This window comes from Hemicordylus capensis, chromosome 6 (genome assembly GCF_027244095.1).
Source record: "Hemicordylus capensis ecotype Gifberg chromosome 6, rHemCap1.1.pri, whole genome shotgun sequence".
Taxonomy (NCBI): Eukaryota; Metazoa; Chordata; class Lepidosauria; order Squamata; family Cordylidae; genus Hemicordylus; species Hemicordylus capensis.
Window position 1 is genome coordinate 142,472,038 of NC_069662.1, and position 20,109 is coordinate 142,492,146.

General features: G+C 44.6%; 1 protein-coding gene across 14 annotated transcripts in view; it reads left to right on the forward strand.

Moving 5' to 3' along the window:
* Positions 1-1,311: 1,311 nt before the first annotated feature.
* The window catches only part of MYO3A (myosin IIIA), a 168,569-nt gene continuing 149,771 nt past the window's right edge, over positions 1,312-20,109 (forward strand). For 12 of the 14 annotated variants that reach the window (XR_008310019.1, XR_008310018.1, XR_008310020.1 and 9 more), the window contains exons 1-4: positions 1,312-1,392; positions 10,909-11,021; positions 11,353-11,635; positions 17,672-17,854. Coding sequence is in view for 10 of the 14 variants with exons in the window: in XM_053262732.1 (XP_053118707.1) it covers positions 17,687-17,854 (168 nt within the window). In the remaining 4 variants the exon portion in view is untranslated. Of the gene's footprint in view, positions 1,393-10,908; positions 11,022-11,114; positions 11,177-11,352; positions 11,636-11,678; positions 11,825-17,671; positions 17,855-20,109 lie in introns of those variants that run through there. The other 2 variants (XM_053262733.1, XM_053262734.1) reach the window with 2 other exon arrangements.

Sequence of the window (20,109 nt, forward strand, 5' to 3'; positions counted from 1 at the left end):
CTTTCCTCCTGGACACTTACACCCATCATCTGAAGAGGCAAAGGCTGTAAGTGTGATGGGGGGCACTTCTGTGAGCAGGAGGCTTCGGTGTCCAAGCCTCCTGCTCACAGAAGCACCCTCCATCACGTTTACAGCTTTTGCCTCATCAGATGATGGCTGTAAACGTGATGGACCTGCCCAGAGGAGAGAGTGATTGACACTCCTGGTGGGATTTCCACCCCATTTTCAGAGGCGGTACTTGAGCACAGCCTCCATTTATAAATTAGATTATAAACTTCAGATTATAAACCTGAATGAAGCATAGATAGCATGGCTCTAGGTGCTTTGGGAGGGGAACTGGCAGCCACCAAGAGAAGCACCACCACCACTGGAGGGGGGTTTGCCCCCCCCACCCCTGAAATTCAGCAATGTGTACTCCTCTCCAGTTCTGCCACCCTCAAATGGGGCAGAAAGACAGCGAGGGCTATTTTAGCTCAGCACTAATTTAGAGCATCTTCCTGGGAGAGAAATGGAACCAAATGGAGTTATTGCCACATAGGCTTGTTGGAAGAATCCACAAAAAACAATGGATAAAGTAATGGCAAAAATATTATCCTGCCCCCAGTTACAAGGTAGTCAGTCATCAGTATTTTCCATGTCCTTAACATTCAGCTAATCAGCAGCTTCAAACACTGAGACATAGGAACATAGGAAACTGCCATATACTGAGTCAGACCATTGGTCTATCTAGCTCAGTATTGTCTTCACAGACTGGCAGCAGCTTCTCCAAGGTGGCAGGCAGGAATCTCTCTCAGCCCTATCTTGGAGAAGCCAGGGAGGGAACTTGAAATCTTCTGCTCTTCCCAGAGTGGCTTCATCCCCTGAGGGCAATATCTTGCAGTGCTCACACATCAAGTCTCCCATTCATATGCAACCAGGGTGGACCCTGCTTAGCTATGGGGACAAGTCATGCTTGCCACCACAAGACCAGCTCTCCTCTCCTGTTTGTATTAGAGGACAGAGAGACAAAAGGTCTGGGTAGTATGACTGATGGCACAATACTCAGCAAAATTGAATTCACAATGCATTTTTTTTCTTCTGTTCAGTGTCACCAGCATGAAAATCCACAATTTCTGTTGTGCACATCTTCTTTATAAATCTAAGTGGCCATAAGAACAACTTTTTCCCCCTATTAATCCATCCATAAGCCATAGCAGGAAGCTAGGTATGTCACCAACTTTGTTCTCTTCTGTGCATTCATGGGTCTATTATATTCCTGCTGTTTTTGTTTTTATTCCTCTTTGTATTCTATGGTCTCTGGACAGTCACTGCAATTAAAGAGGAAAGCTGAAGACACAAAATTGCCTGGAGGAGGAGAAAAAGTATTTTACAAGTAAAGGATTTATGGAAGCTGTGAGTAGATACATTTGATGTTTAAGTTTAGCAAATACTGTAAATCACAGCCCCTGCTTTGGAATTGGTTCATTCATGCTGACTTGTATGTTAAAAGGCAGACATTATAATCATCCACTGAAACATGCAGATTGTGATTGGGGAACTTCTGCAATAAGAGGAGGCCAAGACATACATATTGCAAGGAGATTCATTAGATCAAAGGTATATAGTTGCAGGCTTAGAAGTGATCTGAAGAATATCTAGGCCAACTCTCTGTGCTTGGCCGGAACTATAGCCAGAAGCTGATGTCAGGTTCAGGGAGGGAAAAAGTAGAACAAATATTCAGAGCAGAACCCAAAAAATCAAACTAGAAGAAAGAAGAGCAGGAATTCTGCCAGGAGAGGCTAAAAGGTTTAAGGTTTGGGGTTTTTAAAAATCACAATGGCCAATGTAGAGAGCAAGGATGCATGGGTGCAGCGAGGGACCAGCCTAAGAGAACTTTTCAACTAACTGCACCAGTGTAGCGGGGAAGTGGCGATTTCTGATGCCCTCCCCTTTCCCAGGAAGCCCTCTGTGCCATGCGAACATATGTCCCTGAGGGTTGCACAGCCTTTAGAGGCATATCTGTGGTGTCACAGAGTGCTTGAGATGGAAGGTGAGATCGCCAAAAAATTCCACTTTCCCCGTTGCACCAGAGCAGTTAGTTGAGAGGTTCTCCTGCTGCACTGGTGCATCCTTGCTCTATAGGTCAGCTAGTATAGATTAATCTAGGGGTTCTCCAACTTGGATCCCCAGATGTTGTTGGACTATAACTCTTATCCCTTCCAACACAATCGGCCATTGTGGCTGGGGATAATGGAGTTGTAGACCAACAAAATCTGGAGACCCCAGTTTGGAAACCCCCAGATTAAGTGGTTTGGAGTGATGCAGGTTGGGCTAGTATGAATTGTATGTAGAAGAAACCCCAAAAGCAAGCAGTGCAGAGCTCAGCTTAGCAAGGCAAATACCTATGATCATATCAGATACCTGAACTCCTAATCAGGATGTAAACAGACACAGTTAGAAGAATTTCAATGATCACAGCAACACTTTCCTCATTTCCTGGAAATCAGAGGAAATGCTAGAACTGTATCCGCATCGCAACTGGTGTGAAGAATGGAACCGTTCTGTAAAACAGTGTTGTGATTAAGAAATAATTTCCTGTTTGGACCAAGAGAGTGTGAGCTGTATGAATGCAGCTACTAGAATGCCTGTTTGTTGTACATGTTTGATGTCTGCAAAGGAAGTTGAGACAGTGAGGCTGTTCTCACGACCAGCCTAACTCAGCCTGGGGTGGTCCAGCCAGGGTTAAGCTGGTCGTGAGAAGTGGTGGGATCCTTGCGGATCCCTACACTCCCTGCCCCCTAACACTCTAAAGAAACCCGGCTGTTAGTCGAGGCTAGGGATGCACTTGCATCCTTAACCTGGCTGCCAGGTATCGTGTGTTTCTTCAGGCTGAGTTCAGCCCGAGGAGACACAGAGATGGGTGCAGAGAGCGCCTATCTGATGGGGAAATCCCCCAATGCAACACATGCTCTGCACATTGCATTGTGGGATTCTCAGAGGCTATAACAACAGGTTCTGGCCAGTATTCCCTCTAGCAGAGATTCCCAGATGCTGCTGACTACAACTCCCAGCATCCCCAGCTGCAATAGCCTTTGCTTGGGGATTATGGTAATTGCAGTCAACAACATCTGGGAATCCCTGTTAGAGGGAACACTGGTTCTGACCCCAAATCCCTCCACCCTGCTCCGTGGTTCACCACCTTAAGATCCCACCACCTTAAGATCACTCATCTGTGGGGAAGGTAAAGTTTACCCAGCCTTCCCCACCCCTGCCCTCCTGCACACAATGGTGAGCGTGAGAATCGCCTCTGTCTGTTGTCTTTGATGTGAAGCCTAACTTTAACACCTGCATCACACTTGTCTTTCTCTACGGGGATATGTGCTCAGTTACAGGTTGCAAGTGGAACTGTTTGAGTGAAGGAAATGTAACTGTGCGTAGAAGCCAACAGTGCTCCTATAGCGTATTATCCAAGCACAGTCCTTGGAGACAAAGATGAGTGTGACTTTCTTTGTAGCACTGTAAATATATAAAGGATATTAGATGTTTTGTCTAATACAATTTGCAATGAGTTTCCAGAAGCATAAGACACTTTGCAAAGTGAGACTAAACCAGAAGAGAAATGTACAGTATAAGTCAACTGAGTTTAACTGCTACCAAAAAAAGGGAGACTTTTATGTCTTTTTAAAGTCCATCATAATTCCAGGATAGTTTTTAAAGACATACAATGGATTGAATGTTGCATTTGGCCATAAAATACCTCAGCTTGAGCCAATGCATGTTTATGCATGTTTAATCAGAAGTAAGTCTTACAATGGGACTTACTCCCAAATGTGTAGAATTGTAGTCCAATTTCACATTCCATTAAGTTCACTGAGGAGCCGGAAGCAAGTCACAGTCTCTAACCTATCTCACAGGGTTATTGGGAAAATTAATGAGAGGAAAGTTGTCTGAAAGTATCCTGCTCTGTTAAACAATTCCACTCTTTCTCCCTTGCTGTCCCGTCCCTTACATGTATGCTTGGAAACCCTCTCAGAACACCTACATAGCATCTTCTCCGTCTCTCTTCCTTCAAATATCTCTCCAAAACCTACTTTTCTCATGAAGCTTTTGGCACTGTCTTCATCCTCAACTAAAATTAAGCCTAAGGACACAAAAGCCATTGATTGATTGTTCCATTTTTATACCGCCTTTCATAATGTATCTCAAGGCGGTTTAAAAAAGATAAAATACAACAAAATCCCATAAAGGTTACATTTAAAACCTTAAAATCAACATTAAAAACCATAAACACATTAAAAAACAATTAAAAAATAAATAAACAGAAACAATAAAGCTGAGAAAACCTGGCAGCCTCTAAGAGGTAAATGCCTGAGTAAATAAAACAGTCTTGAGTTGTTTTTTAAAAGCAGCTACAGACATCAGAGAGTGAACATCAACTGGGAGAGCATTCCAGGGCCTGGGGGCAACAACAGAGAAGGCCCTGTACACTGTGCATGACAATTCAGCCTCTCTCAGTGTCAGCACACAGAACAAAGGCCCCTCTGACAGTCCTGTTGGGCGGACAGAAACCCTTGGAAGCAGGCAGCCCCTCAGGTATCCAGGACCCAAACCATTAAGGGCTTTAAAGGTAATAATCAGCACCTTGAATTGAAATCGAATTAATAATAAATAATAATAATAATAATAATCTGGAAACAAATTGGCAACCAGTGCAGCTTTTCCAGAATAGGTGTAATATGCTGCGAATGAGCAGTTCCAAAGAGAACCCTGGCAGCTGCATTCTGCACCAACTGAAATTTCCGAATATTCTTCAAGGGCAGCCTCACGTAGAGTGCATTGCAGTAATCCAGCCATGACATGACTAAGGCATCGGTAACCATGGCCAGATCTGGATGAATGTATGAATATATCTCTCTTCCCATCCCCAATTTATCCATGCCCTCCACCACTTGTGCGAAGCATCCTGGCACTTCCAGGGGCCACACGGCCCCCGATCCCTGCAGCCCCCATCGGCTCTGTGACAGAGCTGGCCGTTATGTGGGCGGCCAATCTGGCCGCCCAGCTTCGAGTGGTTGCTTGTCTGCAGAACCCCGTCAGGCACTTTGCACGTGTCGGGTGAAGCGCCTCTGTAAGTTCCTCGCGTCAGGGGTCTGCCTTTTGTTGTTGTTCTATAAAGCACCATACACATTAATGATACTGTACACTTATAGATAAGAAGATGCACTTTTTCATGCCAAATGCCAGATAAATTATTAATAACAACCATGACTAAAAATAATAAAGGTCATCTTCTGGCACCAAAGAGCAGTGTGACCCAGAACCTGCTTTGCCATTATACTAATTTAATGTTTTAAAAGGCAAGCAAGTATAAGTTGACTTCCGGTTTCCCAAGGTGCATTATTCAACACAAAGAGAACAACATTTACTTCAAGCATTCCTTTACTGCTGCTAAAATACTGCAATGAGGAAATGTTAGGCGTTTTAAACCACTCTGTTTCTGGAATGCATAATGTGTGGAGGGAATCCACCCACCGACCATTTAAACTTGTTTTATTTCTATCCAGTTCCCAGAGCTAATGAATCTGGTTATATTGCATGGGGGAAAACTAAATTCTCTAAAATAGAACTGTGTTCTGTACTAACCCCACCCCCACCCCACACCGCCCCGCCCCCAATGATTGCTAGATGTAAATGTTATGTTCATATTAAATCTGAATGTGGATTATAAAGGTAGAAGCTGGTTTTTAAAAACATATAATTGGTGTCATAGAATGCAACATTGATCTCAATTGGTGTATTGTGTCTGGGCAATCTGGATGTAGATTCTTACATATAGGTTTCCAGCTATGGGCCCTTTTGCAAATAATACCTGTGGTGGTAATGGAATGCCATTTCTATAGCTCCAGTTCTAGAAAAGAATTAAAGAAGTTAAGAGCAACCAGATCCAGACCTGGAGAGGGCCCTTGCATCTTTAAGGGAGAATTTTGCCAGGTGTGCCTTTTAATATCAAAGCACATCAATTGCAGGAGGAGGAGGAGGTCTGATTAAATAAGTTATATTTCTTTTATGAAGCCCTCAAAGCTACAAGAGGCCTCTCTTTAAAGAGCCATGAAGAGAATGATTCATAAAACTGGTGAGCAAAGCTGACAAGACTTTTACTCTCCTGCCATATCCTTTTAGGCCCTTGAGAAAATATAAACTTGTTTGTGCCACTGTTTGTTGCACACTCCCTAATTGGATAGAAAAGAAGACAAATCCAAATCCCCAGATGGCTATCTTTGGAATATCCTCTAGAGATTAGTGAAAGACCAAAGAGGAATAAAGTATTATTTGTGGGCGTGTCTGTGGATTTGGCAGCTAGAGGTTTCAGATTTGTGAGCAGGATGGGGGTCATGGATATGTAGCCCATAGCACAGCACCCATTTTCATACAACCACAATGACTGACATTGAGGTTACTCAGAAAATAGTGTCTGATTTCCTCTTCCATGAACATGCCATGAAAAGAGATGCCTCATCTCCATCCCACTGCACCATTGCCTAATCACACTTCACCCAAACTGCCTTTCCAAGCATGATTTAAATACTACAGGGCAGTTCAGACAATTAGGAACATAGGAAGCTGCCATACACTGAGTCAGACCATTGGTCTATCTAGCTCAGAATTGTCTTCGCAGACTGGCAGTGGCTTCTTCAAGGTTGCAGACAGGAATCTCTCTCAGCCCTATCTTGGAGAAGCCAGGGAGGGAGCTTGAGACCTTCTGCTCTTCCCAGAGCAGCTCCATCCCCTGAGGGGAATATCTTACAGTGCTCACACTTCTAGTCTCCCTTTCATATGCAACCAGGGTGGACCCTGCTTAGCTAAGGGGACAAGTCATGCTTGCTACCACAAGACCAGCTCTTCTCTCCCCTCTTATTCACCCCATAAGGTGAGGTGACAGCACCTCAGCACACCCTCGGGAGAGAAGCAAAACAAGTGCACTCACATCCCTCCTTATGTGGAAGCAGAGCCAGTCATACAATGTTGTCCAAACCAGGCCATTGAGCTTTTTGGGTCATAAATGTTGCCAGCTTCTTTTCTGTCAGGGCACCTATGCCCTTAAAAACCCCACGATCAAGCAACATTTGGCAGATTTTCACTGGCTTCATTTCTGCCTTGCATGCAGCTGTTAAAAGTCACGGGAATCCTAGGCAAAATGTTTCCTAACTTTCAGCAAGTCCGAGACACCTGTATTGCACAGTCAGCACGACTTTCTAGTTTGCTTCCAGGTAGAACTTGTGACCTATAAAGGTTTCTGTGGGTTGGAGCCAAGTTTCCATGGCAACTATTGTAAGAGGAAAATCCATTTAGGTGCTCAGGGTAGTCTATTTTGGTGTGTGGAGCACATAGAAGGGCAACACTTGGGATCATCTTCTTAATCTCAAATTCATTCTCCTTCTTGTGACTATCCCGCGGTTTGTTGATCTTCAAAATGTTGTGACACACTACTGAAGTTACTGCAGGAGGTTGTGTTTGTTTTGGAGTGGTGGCCTAGTTTTGGGGTCATTTGTCAAGTGGCAGATTGTGAGTCCTTTTGGGACAGGGAACCATCTTATTTCCTTTTCTATGGAAACCGCTTTGTGAACTTCTTGTTGTTGTTGCTGAACAGCAGTATATAAATATTTGTCATAATTTGAAGGCACGTGATGGAAGTTTTATTGGTTAAATCAGGCATTTCCTGAATGACTGGGGTGGCACCATAAGTGAACCACTTGACACTCTTTGGAGGAAAAGTGGGTTACAAGTGGAAGAAGCTAAGAAATGCACCATATAAAAATGTTGTAATAACTCAAGCAGCTGTGCAGCTTCATCTTACACGGTGAAGGACCATAGCTTAGAAAGTCACAAAGGAAGTCCCAGGTTCAATTCCCGGCTTCTCCAATTAAAGGATATTGCAGAGCAGGGCTGGGAAAGGTCCCTCTGTGCATTCTTGGATATCTGCTGCCTGTCACAGACATGCAATGGATGAGCACCTGATGTTGCAGCACTGCTGAAGCTAAGGTGGTATAAATCTCATCAATCCATTTATTTATGTATTTAATATACTGCCTGACTCCAAAGGCTCCAGGCGGTTTACAAAATCAAAGACAAGCAAAACCAGCTATTAAAACATGAATTAAAAATTTAACACCTTTAGAAATTACAGCAATTAAAAAATCTAAACTGCAATTAAAAATTTAAAGCATTCAGAGATTTGATAGGAAGATGACTGCAATATTAATATCATCATTATTATTATTTTTACATTTATATCCCGCTCTTCCTCCAAGAAGCCCAGAGTGGTGTACTACATACTTGAGTTTCTCTTTCACAACAACCCTGTGAAGTAGGTTAGGCTGAGAGAGAAGTGACTGGCCCAGAGTCAGCCAGCTAGTTTCATGGCTGAATGGGGATTTGAACTCGGGTCTCCCTGGTCCTAGTCCAGCACTCTAACCACTACACCACACTGGCTGGTGTAAGGTTAATTGTTCCCCCCAAAGAGCATATTTCAGTGAGAAACCACCTGTAAAGTATGCTGTGCCTCCAGGAACATTTCCAGACAGCAGGCTTCACTGTGAGTTTGAATTTGCCCCCCAAAACTGATGCAAAAAGTGCACCCCCTGCTTAAGCAAGTAGCAGATTTTTTAAAATTGTCATAGTGTGCTTTAACCAGGGTTGATTTGATTTAAATCAAATTGATTTAATCATGATTAAAATCACTTCACAGGACTCAATTTTAATGATTTAAATCACAATTTAAATTACTATTTATTTATTTACCGCCCCAAACCAAGGTCTCAGGGCGGTTACTAGTCAGGAAGATTCTATTTAATCATCATTTTCTATAAAAGTGCATTCTTGTCTAATATAACTTTAATACATATTTAGAGATAGATTTAGGTTTCATTTTTAGAAGGTAGGTACACACTATAATATATACACACTTCTCATAATGCTGTTTCATTTGGGCAACCAGGCCCTGCATTTCATTGTTGCACTGTTTGGATTTTGAATGTATGCCTTTCTTACTCACAAGTACAGGAACGTCATTAAAATATTCCCCAGCTGGGTCTCTTTTACAGCCTGCTGCCATGATGGATGTTTCCCTTCTACATTGGGGGATAGTGTAAGGGTTAGGTAGTAGTCATGGAGGATACGCTCAGAAAGTTTCTTCAGGACTCCATGAATATGTTCTGTTCACTTTTGGTTTCACTTTCTATTCTCCTCCCCTGCCCTATTCCTTGTATTTGTATCCAGACTCCTCCTCCTTGCTCAGATCTACTCCATTCCCCAATCTTCTATCCCCTCATTGGCCTTCTTTGTCTTTGCACTTGGCGGGGAGGGAGCAAGGGCTTGACTGTGTGTGTGTGTGTACGTGCTGCATGTACACCACCTGCAGAATAAGACTGATCAGGTATGTTATCTCTCATCCCCATATACTGCTGTTAACATGTTCATAGAATATAATCTATATTATATTAATTCTCCTGGGTGTGCCTTGGAATGTGCGTCCCAGAGCCCAGCTGATTGGCTGGGCGGCGGACGAGCCTGATTGGCTGAGGCCCACCCAGGAAGATTGGTTGCCACTGCGGCGGCCCAGTCGTGGAGACAAGGCCCAGGAGGGGGGAAAGAAAGTGGCCGGGGGGGGGAGAAGTGGCGCTGGGGAGGAGAGGTGGCTGGGCCCAGAAGCGGAGACTGGGGCAGAATGTGGGGGGAGAGGTAATCGCCAGCCCCAAAGAGCACACAGATGCTTTGTGCGGGTCGGCTAGTTATGATTAATATTCATGATGATATATTTGATTAGGTTTTTCATGATTTTTTAAAATCAATTTAAATAACTTTTTAAATCCATTTTTTGATTGAAAAAAAATAACAATTTTTTTCAACCCAGGCTTTAACATTTTATTGTTAAGAACTGGAGCAGAAGCGGCCCTTTCATGAGGCTGGATGAGGTGCCCATCCTAGGTGTGAGTGTGGGGAGGAGTGCAAGGGGTGGCAAGTGCCTAGTACCACGGGTGCCACCCCACTGTCCACCGCTGAGGCCTTGGGTGGCAGTATCAAGGCAGTATGTGCACATATGCATTCAGAGTGAGGCCTTCCTGATTCAGCCTCAGTGGGATCTAAAATTAACTGAGCGGACATCAAAAAACTTGTGAGCATGCATATGCCTTAGAGGAAACACTGCTGAGAAGGCTTTCATGTCACCACTACCAACATCATAGCCTGGGAATGATGGGCACCCATCTAGATAATATTGTCTTTCACCGCAGGCAGCAAAATTTGTTGGACCTCCATTGCGATGCATTCATCTTGGAGGAGGTATTCTCCTCCTCTCACCCACTGGCGGGAATAATGCACATAGCAAGCATAATCTTGAAAGAAGCATTCCTCCCCGTGGGAGAAACCATTGTTCTAATACAAAAAGCACACTTCCTTCATTTTTACCTAATGCATGCACTCCTGTTGCAGAAGGCATTAACAGAAGGGGAGTTGCAGGGGAGTAACAGCAGGAGAGAGGGCATGCCCTCAACTCCTGTCTGTAGGCTTCCAGCTGCATCTGGTGGGCCACTGTGTGAAACAGGATGCTTGACTACATGGGCCTTGGGCCTGATCCAGCAGGGCTGTTCTTAAGAGGCATTCCCTCCTCTGAGGGAGAATGCCTCTTCTGGAGAAGAATGCCTCTGGCAAGAGGATGCCAGCTGACAACACATGCATGCATGTGTACTTTTTTTTTTTTTGCTTTTGAGAGATTTTTTCTCTGCATTTTAATTGATTAAGATTAATCGGCTGCCTGGTACCCGTACTTGAAATAGGGCAAAGTGTGACAAGAAAGGGAGACGATGCATTTTAAAGTGTGACATACTTTTATGGACGCTCCCTGAGTTAATGGGACTTGACTCTCTCACCCAGGAAACGCGCATATGAGTTCAGCCTTGTAAAAGCTCGCCTTTCCCGTGCTTCTGTGTTGAAAGCAGTAAACCCTTTGAGATCTCGGGTACAGCGAACATCCGTCAAGCGAAAAGGTATTTCCAGCTTCTACCACGGCTGCAAAGAACTACTGCACCTGCCTTTATTCACGTTTATGGAGAAAGGCTCATCCAGCAGCGGGGCGGAGCTGAGCTGCTCCTGCAGTGAATGCAAAGCTGCTTTCTTGCTAGCTTGTCCTTCCTAACGCCAGGTGGCTGCTATATAGCCCATGGGAGGAGGGGGGTGTCCGCCAATCTGTTGCATGCTTCATTGGGAAAAGGAGGGCGGGGAAGTGTGGAGAGGGATCTGTGCCCTCGTTTTGGATTCCTAGGAATCTGGGGAGGGGAAGGCAAGAGAATGCTAACCTGACCTTCCATTGACCCCAAGGTAAAGCATCAGCGGCTGGACGACGACAGAGGGGTCAAGATCCTGGTGGAGAAGCCCGCGGGAGGCTGCCTCCTCGGGAGCAATTTGATCCTCCAACCTAGCAGGAGGGCTTGGCCGCAAGCGCGCCTGGGAGTCGCTGAATGGGCCGAGCTGCCCAAGAACGCGCGCAAAGGGAAAGCGGCGGCCGCCCTCACTCCGTCCGACCACGCTTGCGTTGCTCTCCGGGGGCCCGGGATTGCCCTGCTCAGTCCCCGCGGCGTCCCTGCACCGGGCGAGGTAGTCGGTGAGTATTCTTGACGTCAAGCGGATGCAAAAGAGAAGCTGGGGATGGGTGGAAATGAAGGAAGCGCTGCGATCCAGCTCGGGCGCTGAGGAACGGGGGAAGATCGCCTCATAGAAAAGCGGGGACGTCTTGGACTCCGTGCATGGTCGGCGGAGGGAAGGGCTTGGTGGATTAGCGCGTGTTTGAGAGGTACGTGCACAAGGACGCAACTTCTGCCCTGCACCTGTTGAGCTGAAGTTCAGTGTTCTGCCCTTCTTCTGCCAGACTGAGCTAAAGGCATGGACGGAGATCGGTAACTTAACTGGCTGCATCCTCACTTGGGAGTAAACCTTCTCGCCCCCCGCGCTCAGACTTTCGACCTGCATAGGATCAGGACTGTCATTCATGCCCGTGCTGAGAGTAGTGTGGCAGCCCTAAACATGGGGATGAGTCGCTTTGGATTTGTGTGCAACCAGTTCTGTGCACCTTGACTTGGAATTTGAAATACGTTCCACTGTGCTCCGTGTATCGTACTCTCTGTTTGAGATTTCAGTCTTGGGTTGCAATTCTGTGCGCTGTTCCCTGGTGAAGCCCGTTGAATAGAATGGGGCTTATTTCCAAGAAAACATGCATAGGATCGCGTTGTTAACAAACAGGCTCTGAATGGGATGATAGTCTCAAACTAGAGTCCAAAACACGCTTGTATATAAGTACATCTTGTTTGTCGGGAGAGAGTGAGGGCGAGCGAAGAGAGTTCACTTCGAAGTAAATGCCTTTTTGGATCCAGAAATAGAGAGTTACAGTAGTTGGTTATCGAACCGCTGCTGTTTCTATATGATCATTCCCTTTAGTAGGGGGAGAGGGGGAGGTTTTTAAAAGATCGTCCTTTTAAACGGAATGAATGAATACGTACATAAATAATACCATTCCTTTAAGTAAGTATTATTAAGTAATAATAATACTTCCTTTCTGTGACTAAGGGGAAACAAGCTAATTTGTTCACTGATTGCTTCTTTCATCATAGGGTTTACAATAGCAGTGTGACTCTTTTGAACTGGCCGCGTAATGTAATGTAATTTGCACAGCAAATGGGCTGTTTATAGAACCTAGCTGTCTTTTATGGTCTTAATGCCCCAATCATTAACTGGCTGTAATCGCTTGCAACTGCAAAGGGGAAGCTACTAGTTTGCAATCCCAGTGGGATTATTTCCTCCCCCCCCCACCTTTTAAAAGTCATTTAAACCCCTCTTTCGTTATGTGCTTGTTGGTTTTGTCACAATAAGTTTATGGCTCCTCTTGGAAAAACAGATGTAAAATAAGATAGAATAAGACCCAGTTCAAAGCATATTTGCTTGGAATTAGAGAGGCCACTTCATAACATATATATATTATATATAAAAATACCTGTTCGCTTCTTAGCAGAGGTGCCCCTAGGTAATTTTGGAACCTGGATCTAAAGGCCTTTTGGCCACTGCTGCCACCACCCACTGCCACAGCAAGATAAGCATCATCCCTAAAACACCCGGGGTCTAAAGTGGGGAAACCGCTTTGCACTCCAGCATAGAAACTCTCAGTGCCCAGCGAGCCTTGCCTTTTGCTTGAAGAAAGTGACCCCCTTGATGTGGGACTTGCCAGCCAAGACACACACACCTTTCTGTGTCGCTCCCCTTGCCAGCAGGAGCTCCTGGAATGCAAAACTCATCCCACTTCCCCTCTGGACAGCCGCAGCAGCAGACGAGGACATCAGATGGGCCGTGAGCTGGCTGCTGCCTGTCCTCAGCAGCACGGGCAACCTGGGTGGGTGGTGGCGTGGCATGGCCACTCCTGGAACCTGGGATGTTCTTGAGAGCATTGGGGGGGGCAGGGGGTGCGAGGGACCGGATTTCCGCCCAAAAGTCTGGGGGGAAGGGCGCCCCTGCTTCTTAGGCAATTATTTTCATGGAGGAAAACCTTCTACAGGTGGCCATGTGTTCTCTATCAAGTATGATTAGACAATACATTTCTATCTGCCATGTGTATACAAAGAATTCAAATTAGGAAGCGACGGCCAATAACATGGCTGTTGGATGACCATTGGCCAGGGATGCTGTCGTTTGTTTCTTCCTCTGAGCAGAGGGTTGGACTAGAAGACCTCTGTGGCCCCTTCCAATGCCATTCTTTTATGCTAACGTTACAAGAATTGCCCCATTTGCTAAGCAGGGTCCACCCTGGTTTGCATTTGAATGGGAGACATGTGAACACTGTAAGATATTCCCCTTAGGGGATGGGTCTGCTCTGGGAAGAGCACCTGCGTTCTTGTATGCAGAAGGTTCCATGTTCCCTCCCTGGCATCTCCAAGGTAGGGCTGTGAGAGACTCCTGCCTGCAATTTTGGAGAAGCTGCTCTGTGTAGACAGTACTGAGCTAGATGAACCAATGGTCTGACTCTGTATAAGGCAGCTTCCTATGTCCTATACAAAACAAAAAAATGTTTTAATGGTTTTAAGGTTTTAATTTCTGTTTTAATTTGTTTTATGTTGCTGTAAATTGTCCAGAGACAGAAGTTTGGGGCAGTGTACAAATATATATGGACACTTCTAATGTATGTTGGTCTATCACATGACAGTGATGATCATCTATGGAAGTCTTGCATGTGAAAAAGGCCTAAGTCACATTGCTTTGAGTGGAAACCTACCTCCAAAGAAGTGTATTTAGGAATGCAGTTTTGGAGAATTTTGGCTGTTGTATCCTACACGTCTCTACACCTTAGTTTTTGTATAGGTTAGGTGCCCACAAATCATTTGATACTGATTGCAAAATGGGTGCTTAGACTAACATTATGTATCTGAACTTCCACTTCCCAAAATTCAATTCTTCACATTTTATAGTACTGAATTGAACTCAATTATACGGGCTGCATGAAAAACACAATCTAATCTTACATAATCACAGTATTCTGTTTTTGATCCTAGCCTGATAACTTGCCATCATTTAACTAGCTTTGGTGGAACTTGTTATTTTATGCATTTGCAGTTAGATTTGCAATTTTGTTTAATTTAGAGGACTTTTCTTTCCTGGACAGTGTGTTATCCAATACTCTGCTTTAATTTCTAACTTGGATATCGGTAGCAAGTAGAGCCAGCGATTCTTGGGTTACTGGTGACCCACTTCTTTGGTCATGAATGTTTGTTGTCATCCATTCTGACAAGAGAGTTGAGCAAATGTGATAGTGAGTTGATTTTATTATGTGTTAAATATTCATTTGTTTGTAATAAGAAAAGTGAAATATGCCTAAACTTCAGGCTCTGGCTTGCTCTTCACAAGTGCTGATTGGGCATCCATTTGATAAATTAGTTTTTAGTTCTTGGAGCACTTCTTACTTAGTGTTGTTAAGATGGACAGAACTGGGTTTACTTCACTAATTGGTAATGCCCATCCATAAAAATAAGCATGTACTCTGAGCTCTTCAGAGGAAGAGTGGGATATAAATGTAAAAAATAAAAATAAATAAAATAACTTAACACTTGCACAAACCCCATGATGTAGACCAAATGAGAGCAGCTTGATTTCCCATATTCCATATTCTATTTATATCTTATTTCTCATTTGTGAAGTGCTCAAAGCATTTTGCAGAAGTTCCTGGTTTTCCTTAAACAACTCTACAATAGATCACTCTCATTGTTCTCCTGTTGAAGATGGGATGGGGAGTGAAGTGGAACTGATGGCAGAGGGGAGATCTGAACTGATTAACAGCTAAGCCACCATGGTATACCAGCGCTATCTGGACACGGTCATGGCCATAGTAATTCTCTTTAGTTATTTTCAGCAATAAGATCCTCTTTTATCCCTTTAAAAGAAGCTTTAAAAACAAATCCTGGCTGGGTTCAGACAGTAATCTAAACCAAAGGTGGTTGTGGCTGGAGATGATGGCACTGGTAATCCAATAATATCTGGGAACCCCCAATCTAAACCTTGGTTTATGGGTAATGGAAGGGACTAGATGTAAGGTAGCTGTCTCTAGTTTTGGGTCCTCCCCCATGATGCATTAAATTGTTCTAGCCCAGGGATTCTCAAACTTGGGTCCTCAGGTGTTATTGGACTTCAACTCCCATAATCCCCAGCCTCAGTGGCCTTTGGTTGGGGATTATGGGAGTTGAAGTCCAATAACACCTGAGGACCCAAGTTTGAGAATCACTGTTCTAGTCGCTCCAGTTCCTGAAGAGTCTCTCTTGCTGTGCTGCAGCATGGTGCCCCTATAAGTGTAGGGCCCTGGATGACCAGCCTCCAACCTTCTCCTTCAGACATTCCTGGTGTAAAGACTGGCAACTCCTAGGCCAGTCAGAATTCTGTGAGGCTTAAATGTGGCCCCTCTGGAGTACTAGAAATGTCTTGTGAAGAAGAAATGTTTAGGGTTACTGTATTCAACCCACAGTACCGTACACTTCTGTAACAAAAGGTATTGCAATTAGTGTCCCCTCTAACAGGGATTCCCAGATGTTGTTGACTACAACTCCCAGAATCCCCAAGAAAAAGCCATTGCAGCTCTGGGAGTTGTAGTCAACAACATCTGAAAATCCCTGTTAGGGGGAACACTGGTTCCATCTTTCTTTTGTTAAAGCAGGCAAGACTCTCTCTAGCGGAGGGGAACTGATAGATTGGCAAAGAGAAACACCATCTTGAGTGGCAAGCTGACAACTCTAAAGGCTGTTCTGCTTAATATAGGGCAGCAATTCCAAGTTTGCTGCACAGTGTACTGATCCTGGCTCTTGGATAAAAGTATCTGTAAGGTACTCCCATGCATGTGTTTTGACTTGTTCTCACTCACTGAAGCTGCTTCGTCCTGCCACTGAGCTTAAACAACCTCATTATGTTGTTGGGAAGATAAAAGAGGGGACATGAGCTCTGTATGTTGGCATGAGCTACCTTGAGAAAGCCTAGAATATGAATGCAACTGGTAAAAATAAAAATTATGGGTGCACACACAAAAATCACAGTACATGTAGCAACCCTGAGCAGTGGTCCCTCAAATTTTTTTTCATCTCTGTGCGGAATGAATTTTGTTCTGGGCGGCAGTATGAAGTCTGTGTGCGCGCACCTGCATTCAGAATGGGGCCTTCCTGATTCAACCTGAGTGGGATCTAAATTGAACTGAGCAGACATCCAAAAACTTGTGAGCGTGCGCACACCTTAGAGGGAACAGTGACCCTGAGACTTGCATTTCTCTCCCATGGAGTTTTGTTGTTTTCTCATAATGCAAGCCTGCTACCTTCTCTGTTTATTGATTTAGCACATTTCTATACCACCCCATATAAAAATCTCCAGGCAGTTTACAATTTAAAACACAACCATAATAAAAACATTTACATGATTAAACCAACCAGTTGCAGGGGAGCGACAGCAGGAAAGAAGGCATGCCCTCACCTCTTGCCTGTGGGCTCCCAAGAGGTATCGGGTGGGCCACTGTGTGAAACAAGATGCTGGACTAGATAGGCCTTGGGTGTGATCCAGTAGGGCTGTTCTTATGTTCAATTTAAAATATAGATTAAAACCTCTAAATGTTTAAAATCACAGGTTAAAAGCCATATTAAACAGGTATGTCTTCAGATATTTCTTAAAAACATCCAGAGAAGGGGGGGCTCTAACTTTTTGTTAGGGAGCGTGTTCCAAAGTCTCAGGAGGCCCGGTTTTTAGTTGCCACTGACCAAGCTGGTGGCGACCACAACCATTCAGGCTTCATAGATCTACTTTAACTGGTCATAAAACATCCTGAATGATCACTTTGTTCTGTGAAAATATGTCACTTTTTCAGTGAACCTTCCAAAGTGGCTTACGTAAAAACATTAGAACCATAAGCATCCATAAAAAGCTATATAACAAGTAGCTTCTGTCCCAAAGAAGCTGCTTATAACATTTTTTCTTTTTTTGCCTTATTGTGTTCAATTTCCTTGCTATGAGTATATAAATGATACAGGTGCATGCACTTACCTGTTCAGTTGCATCTGTAATTGAGTTGTGCTTGTGTGCGCGCATTTTAATGATGAAGAAAGTTTCAATGTAGGCATTTTGGTTTTATTTCCAGGATTTAGTATTTGAGATGCTTCCCTTGACCAGCAAGTCCATGACATTTGATAGCTTTCCTGATCCTTCGGATACCTGGGAAATAATTGAAACTATTGGCAAAGGAACATATGGCAAAGTTTTTAAAGTATTCAACAAGAAAAATGGAAGCAAAGCAGCAGTCAAGATCTTGGATCCCGTTCATGTAAGTTACTCTAAACTAATAGCTGTAAATGTATGAAATCATAGTGTTATTCAAATAGACCCCAAACAATATGGGCAAGAATGAATATTTTCATGCTAAAACTGCAGTTTTTTAAAAAATTGTGTCTTGTATGAATAATGTTCAAAGGGAAACATCTTTTTTTGAACTGGTTCCATATGCCAACATAGTTCTGGAAAAGTAGTAGACCTTGGCAACCACTTTGGATAAGTGGATGTGCTGGTTGCTCTGTGATGGATCAAGATCACACTGAGCAAGTTTAATACTAAATTTTCTTTTCTTAAGTGTCTTAAGATTCCGGTGGCACATCTACAGGTTAATCCGTGAGTGTGTGTATGATCTTGGGACATGGTCTGAGGGTTCATATTGTAGGCACTTTGCTGAAGTTTCTTGATCTTCTCTGTGCCTAGATGGGTGACTTGTTTGGGAACCCCATGGCTTGACTAACTTGTCTTACTAATCCCTTCCCTTGGGTAATTTAGTCAGGATGTCGGCCCATGTTTGCCACCTTGAGTTCCATAACTGATGGCATATAACTGTAATAAATATCCGTGTGTGTGTTGTATGTGAGACTAACTTTGATGCCTGACTGCAGTGGTTGTTGGAACCTATCAAAACCGTAATTCTTCAGATCCAACATACCCAAGAGACTGTCTCCTCCCTTGTGTCACTTTTGCAATCTCTGACCGTTCATAGTGCCCTCCTGCACAGAGGTATGGCAAAGGGCAGAGTGGGCCCGTGTTCAGCCATTGCACATGAGTGGCTCCCCCCACAGTGGCACCTTGCCGCTGCTCCTACCACTGCCACTATTGCTCCTTTCCCCAACTCTGCCACCGTCTGTTCTGGCTCCACCACCTCCACTGTCGCTCCTGGCCTCTGCCCCTGCTGCCATCCAGTTGGGTCGAGAGCAGGAAGCTGCTTCCTACCCCCACCGGGAGCCAGAGGGGAATGGAAGGTACACATGTGCCCTATGTCAGCATCAGAGTGCACGGGCACCTTCTGTTCCCCTTTGGCTCTCGGCAGGGTCAGAACAAGCAACTTCATGCTCCCAACTAGGCTTGTGAGGGGAGAGCCAGGAGCATTAACGGAGGTGGTGAGGTCAGGAGTGATGGTAAGAGGAGGGGGCAGGGGGCTTCCAGACCCTGGCAGGCCCAAGGATTCCTCCCCTGCTAACTGGGCAAAGAGGCACCTTTTACCATGGTGATTCTCTTTATTTAGCAGGGGGAGTGTAACTGGCCCTATCCACCCCCAGCACAGTATCTCCAGTGACTGTTGCTGGTGTCTATCTTGCGTTTTTTAGAATGTGAGCCCTTTGGGGACAGGGAGCCATGTTATTTATTTATTATTTCTCCATGTAAACCGCCCTGAGCCATTTTTGGAAGGGCACTATAGAAATCGAATTAATAATAATATTCCAAAGACATTTTGAAACATTGGTAGCTCCATCTCTGCTCCTGCATTATCATTTATGCACCAGCTTAAGACCTCAAGTACACGTGGGAATGAGTTCTTAGTGGCTATCCCTGTGGGACATACTCCTGTTAGAAGCCAAAGTCAGATAATCCACTGATTAGGACCAACTACAATATCACTGCATAAATGAGCAAGCTTTTGAGTTCTCCAGAATCCTTCATTGGGCTGAATATTCAGCAAAACAAAGGGGAGCGGGGGAGACAAAGCAGGTATAATGGAAAAGTCCCAAGGCCTAAAGCTGGTGGTAGTCTTTAGGTAGAGTGCAGGACGTTTCATGCTGACTTAATTTGATTAGCCTCTGCTAGGTGTGAGCGAGACAGAGTTTGAATATCGTGCTGGAGATTCTTCAAAACCTGAACCCTGACACTGCTTTATTTTCTGTTTGCTTGTATTTCTGTCTGTTAATGGTTATCTATCCATCCATCCATCTATCTAATTCTCTTAGATGTACCCACTGCTAATCCTATGCATGGCAGCTCTTGGGAGAGTTAGTGAGTGAGGGGAGGGGGAGAGGAAAGTGACAGCGGTGGGGAACATAAGGCCAGCGAACAGGCGGCCAGGGAAAGAAAGAGAAAGTGGCGATGGGGGTTGGGGAGAGAAAGCGGTGGCTGGGGGGAGGGGGGAGAAAGTGGTGGCTGGCCAGAGAAAAAAAACATTGGCGGGGGGAGGGCTGAGAAAGAGGGGCCGGGAACGAGGGAGAACTAGAGGTGCAGATCCTCTGCGCCCGGGCCAGCTAGTCATAATTATTATAGTTAACAGTTAAT